The 6,055-nt window shown below is 38.8% G+C and overlaps 1 protein-coding gene across 1 annotated transcript in view; it reads left to right on the top strand.

Annotated features, from left to right (window-relative positions):
* Positions 1 to 6,055, top strand: part of Prkdc (protein kinase, DNA-activated, catalytic polypeptide) — a 195,355-nt gene that overhangs the window by 134,310 nt on the left and 54,990 nt on the right. The window contains exons 59-61 of the mRNA XM_013009243.1: positions 1,267 to 1,485; positions 3,908 to 4,020; positions 5,528 to 5,689. Coding sequence (XP_012864697.1) covers positions 1,267 to 1,485; positions 3,908 to 4,020; positions 5,528 to 5,689 — 494 coding nt within the window. The remainder of the gene's footprint in view (positions 1 to 1,266; positions 1,486 to 3,907; positions 4,021 to 5,527; positions 5,690 to 6,055) is intronic.

Here is a 6,055-nt window from a genome sequence, read left to right as displayed (position 1 = left end):
TAGCACTCTACCACTTGAGCCACAGCGCCACTTCCGGCTTTTTTCTTATGTGGTGCTGAGGAATCGAACCCAGGGCCTCGAGCATGCAAGGCAAGTGCTCTACCACTGAGCCACCTTCCCAGCCCTCCTTTGTGAGATATTAAATGATAATAATACAATTATAAGAACCACAAGGAAGAAAAGGCAGGCAAAGGACAAAAGGACAGAGGGTTCCAGAACAGTCAAGACATAGAATGATGGTTGTTAGGAGGTAGGGGAAGGAAAACTGGAGAGCTATAGGCTTTTAATAGGTACAGAGCTTCAGTTTGGCAAGGAGAATAGTTTTGTAGGTGGATGGTAGTAATGTAAATGGACTTAGTGGCACATTTAAACGATTGAAATAGTAAATGTTACTGTATATTTTAATCACTTTTTTGTGGCACATATGAACTCAGGGTATCACATTTGCTCAGCTTGCTTGCTTGGCTTGCACTGTACCTCTTGAACCACACCTCCAGCTGTGCTTTCTTCTGGTTAATTGGAGATAGAGTCTCTTGGACTTTTCTGGCTTTGTCTCCTGAGTAGCTAGGATTTGTAGGCATGAACCATTGGTATCTAGTTTATACATACATACATATATAAATATGTATATATATATTTTTTAAGGGAATAAAGGTTATTTATGATTAGAAAAATTAGTTTCAGTATGTATTTATTTTTGTCTAGAAAACTATATAGTCCATAAAATTTAAAACATATCAGAAGCAAAGAAAAGCTAAATCAAATTTATTTAATAATATTAATAGTTTCTTAAATTTTTTTCTTAAATGTATTAGCTCTTTCTTTTGATCAGAAAAGTATAAGTTATAAAGACAGTAAAATATTTTAATCATTTTACATAAACACTTAAGCATTTTTCCTTTGTTTCACAGTCTGTTGTTTCTGAATGAGGACTAATTTGAATAATCACAATGAAATTCTATGGCACTAATATTAGGAGTGATCCAACATTAGTAACTTCTTGTAGATACAAAGGGTCATTCCTGTGAAGATAATAGCAGGCAGAAGAAACAGATAACAATTTTTACTTTGCAAATGGGGGCACTGGGACTACAGTGCCTAATCTGTTCTGGATTGTACACTGGAAAACTGACCATCTCAGCCCAGAGTTACAAGTTGTCATGGAGATCTGCCACCGCAGGTGTGCCCTAGCAGGTGTCTCTGCCCTGTGCGGATTGTGTTGGATGATGCTGAGCATCCTCACTGCTCTGGTCATATGTGTTACAGATGGAAGAAGTTCATTTAATTGGCTTACTGGAAGCAGCATTGACCCACTGGCAGATTACACAGTGTCCTTGTCATCTGATTCCTCGTCTTCCTCCTTGCTGTTTACCCACAAGAGGAGTGAAAAGTCACAGAGAGTATCTTGGAAGCCAGTAGGACCTGATTTTGGGGAAAAAAAGCTGAACCTTCCTGGAGATGAGGTGGATAACAAAGCAAATGGTGGTAAGATTGTTAAAATGTGTTTAAAATTACTTATCCTCTTAAATTACTGCAAAGGCTTAGCTCAAGGAAGTATTTCTGACTGTGTTCACATTTCCTTGTAACTTGTAATTAAGCCCATTAAAATTCAATTCAGTAAGTGTTGTCTGGACATTAGCATATTGAAAGCATTGTTTTTTAGGTATTGCAGAAAAGTTGAGTTAACTGAAGTGAAGTTATTTAATGACTTTCTTCAACATTAGCCTTACCCATCAGTCACATTGGTGATCATCACATAAGGTATACTTAGTAAACCAAGTCCACACAGTGAGTAGGTTTATATCTAGGATGAGAATGGAGAGAAAATGGATAGAGGAGGGGTCTTTCAGAGGAGGGAGACTGACATGCAGGAAGGGATGAAAATGGAAAGGTAATAAGGTGTTTGTATAGTGGGAGAGACTCAGAGGACTTCAGTGAAGAATGTTTATGGAGAGCTATTTGTATTAAGGCCCTATGGGTTTTAAGTAGGGTAGGTGGATAGATGCTCTGGGACCCATAGGAAGTTATGGTTAAGGGTGCTGGGAGGTAAGGTCTACATCAGGAAGCAGCTCCCTGATACACTGAGTAGAGGCAGGCATGAGGACTCTGGCCCTTCTAGAGAGGTATGTGAGACCAGCAAATGGAGTGAAGAATATTAAGGGCCAGAGGCACCATTACATGAAGGTTTGGTGGCATGAAAGTGGATGGGCATCCCTGTGTCAGAGCAAGTGGGATTCCAAGGGAACAGAGTAGGAAGTCTGATAGGCTCCAGACCTAACACCAAGAGGACAAGGAGGATGTTAGCTTTCTATAAGACTTGTAGCTCTGAGAGGGTGTGAAAGCCCACAGGGAGAAAATATGCAGCACAAAGGTCCTAGTATGGGGAAAAGCATCATGTATATTTCAGTTTGTAGAAATAAGATTACTGCAGTAATTAAGACTAGGAACTAAATTTATATAACTGTGAGGCACACATAAGCACACTTTATTTATTCCTTTTCATTATTTTCAGTTACCAATCTGTTACCTTTATCTTTAGAGAGAGGGGAAAGAGTAGCCATTTTCTTGCTGCATACTCTTGAGTTTGAAGGTGTGCCAGTCTCTCTTCCTTCCTGCTCAGCTGCATCTCACAAATCCTCCGTTTACTTTCTTCTTCTCCCATTAGTCCTTCAAGCTGCTGGTCAAGAAGAGTGTATATCCCTTGGTCTTTCCCAGAAGCTTAAACTATCAAGTTTTAATGAAACCCTAAAGTGACTATTGCCTTCCATCACCTCTGTGGCTTATTGCCTCAGACCTATAGGCACACTCACCTTTGTGTGAATTAGGCCTTTACAGTAAGCTCTGAAGAATTGGGGAAGTATGTAATCCAGTTCATTTGTGCTGATTGGTAGATGGACTCTGGGTTCTTTGGTTTCTTTACTGAATGAAGATGGAAGTTTAGAATTAAGTGAAAATTGCTGGGGATGGCAGCAGTTGTCCATAACTCATATTACTCTCTAGTATTTCCCAGTCTGCATTTTTAAAGTAAAAAAATATCATGGATGGTATGGGAGGAATTCAGAGACTGTATAGAAGCTAAGGTAAGAGGTAAAATCTAATTTAGAACCATTTTTCATAGCAGTTAATGTGGATTTTGGGAAAACTCAGAACTAAGTAGCTAAATTTAATGCCAATAACTGTTTGTTTTCATTTGATTAGTATATTTGAGTCTACCCATATACCTTTATAGATAGAAAATATTTCACATGCCATTTTTGGTTATGTATACTTCCTTGCCTAAATGAAAACATCTGACATTTCTTAAAATATGAATTAATATCTCTTGTATACTATTGATTATTATTGAAAGGAAGTATAGTTTAAAAACTAGAAGTTGTAGTTCCATTTTATTGTTAGATCCTCAGCCTTTTCAGTTTTCTTTGTAGTCCTTGCTGTGTCTCCATTTTTTCTAATGCTTAGCTAGGATTCACAGAGATAGTTACATGTCTTCTGTTCTTTTATTTGTGTGTGTGAGTCATGGGGCTTGAACTCTGGGCCTGGGTATTGTACCTCAGCTCAAGGCTAGTGGAGCCATAGCACTACTTCCAGTTTTCTGGTGGTTTATTGGAGAAAAGAGTCTCACAGACTTTCCTGCCTCCTGGCATTGAACCGCGATCCTCAGATCTCAGCTAGGATTATAGGCATGAGCCACCAGCAACTGGCTAGGTCTCCTGTTCTTTAACTTCCAGATTTTGTCAACTGTCTCCATTGCTGTTTCTTGTGGATTAATGTCTTAACGAAAATACTAATAAAAAATTAAAACATAAAGATAAACATACACTCTTACTTCAGTAGACCCTGGGAAGGAGTTGAGGTTACCTGATACTGAATTGACCGCCAGAAACCAAATCTACTTTATGTTCTGTAGGTACAGACAGCCGGGCAGAAATACTGAGATTACGCAGACGATTTTTAAAGGACCGAGAAAAACTTAGTATGATTTATGCCAGGAAAGGCCTTGATGAACAAAAACGAGAGAAGGTTTGTATTTTTTTCATGAATTTAATTTCAGAAATACCTATTTTATGTCACAGTAACTATATTAAGGAAACAAACTCAAACTCCCCCTGAGATATTAATTCCACTATGAGTCTGTAAACTAAAAACCATAGAAGCAAAAAACAAAAATTTAAAAATCCCAAAACCATAGAAGTAGCACTATATGAATTAAAATTCATTATGAACCAAAGTCACCTCTGCCATCCCTTTAATGCCTGATGAGAGTCTTTATCCTCCTGAATCTGTTGTCTTATCTTTATGGGACTGTAAGGACCCAGCTCTGCCTCTTCTTTCTGTGGCTGCAACAGCTCAGCTTTGCTCTTCTCTGTACAAATGGATTTTCTCCATCATCCACCTTGCTTCTTTGATTTTCTATGTTATAGCTGCTGTCAAGGGATCAGCCCAGATCTACCTAAAGGGGAGAGATTCTTAATATCTACTCTTGCTCAGGGCCCATAGTTGTGGTGGGAAGGGGACCTGGGGAAGATGATTATACAGACAAAGGGCCAGATAGAGTGACTAAATAGTCTAAAAACCTAACTTTGTTTAGCTATTTTTGATTTTTCTTACAAAGTAGTAATTATGAACAAATTTCTAAGAAAGCATAGATTATAAATAACCTCATCATTGTTTTAATTCATTGAAAATCCTTAGCCCATTAACTTTCAACCTTTGAGTACAAAATGAGAGAAAATATATTTTCTTTTTTTTAAATAAGTTTTTTATTGTGAAAATACTGTAAAGAGGGGTTACAATCACATGAACAAGGTAATGAGTACATTTCTTATCAAGCTTTGTTGCCTCCTCCTTTGTTTTTCCGCTACCATCCTTTCCCTCCCACCTCCACAACCACAGAGAAAATATATTCTTTTGCATCTTTTTGTCCCTGTAACTATAATTGTTCTTTAAACATAAAGGTCCCAAATCACAGTATGCTCAGAAGCCTCCATTGCTTCCCCAGATTCTTCTGAGATTTCTAGCTGCTGACAAACTGTTGCTATTTTCTTCAGGCAGGGCTAATTAGATTTTTTTTACAGAAGGAATAGAAACCAAAATTGCTGGATAAAAGCTGCAGGACATGGTAGCACATACCTGTAATGCCAGTACTTGGGAGGCTGAGGCCATGGGATTGTGAGCTGTAGGCCAGCTGGGATAGGCCAGTGAGATCCTGTCTCAAAAAAGTCCCCAGAAGACATTATGGCCACACATGCCCTCTCACACTGGGTTCATATATGAAGCTGCTGATTAGTTATTTGGAGTGCCATAGAGGTAATCAGACATCAGAATGTCATGTGTTTATAGTAATGTTTTCATTGAAAAAATATGCCTGGAACATTTTCTTGACTGCAAGATGGTAGTAGGCTTGGTGCTAGCAGTGTAGTGGTAAGCAGAATATAAGCCTTCATGGAGTGCAGCTTGTGGCAGACAGACAAGTTGAGATTGTAGTAGTGGCAGTGTTAGAAGTAAGCCCTGTGATGAATGTATCTAGAGAAGATCTAGGTTAGAAGAGATAGTAGAAGAAAGCCTCAATGGCAAGAGAATACTGAAAAGGAAAGCAGCTGATAAGGGGAAAACAGCTGGACAGATTTCAGCAGGGATGGGCAAGGCTAAGAAGATGTTCCATCTGGTTGGAGGTTTGCCATTGCTGAAGGCAAGAGTTACTCTGGGCCTTGAACCAAAGTTTACTCATAGAGGGGTTAAACAGGAAACACAGCCTTTGATTTATACTTTTTACAGCAGTTCAAATCCAATTGTCTTATTTTGTGAAGCTTCTGATTACTTTGTAATGAATATTTTTACCATTTCGGTGCCCATCTGCCACAGTGACCATTCTAATGTGGATGAAAGTATCACTTCACTGTTATGTTATGGATCCTTTTTAAAATTTTTTATCAGCATATACTAGTCATACAAGGATTTCTTTTCTTTTTTGGGGGGGTCCGGTCGTGGGGCCTGAACTCTGGGCCTGGGCGCTGTCCCTCAGCTCTTCAGCTCAAGGCTAGCGCTCTACCACTTG

This window comes from Dipodomys ordii, unplaced genomic scaffold (assembly GCF_000151885.1).
Source record: "Dipodomys ordii isolate 6190 unplaced genomic scaffold, Dord_2.0 Scaffold9, whole genome shotgun sequence".
In the NCBI taxonomy this organism is placed as follows: domain Eukaryota; kingdom Metazoa; phylum Chordata; class Mammalia; order Rodentia; family Heteromyidae; genus Dipodomys; species Dipodomys ordii.
The sequence above is the reverse complement of the archived record's forward strand: the minus strand, read 5'-3'. Positions and strand labels throughout refer to the sequence as shown.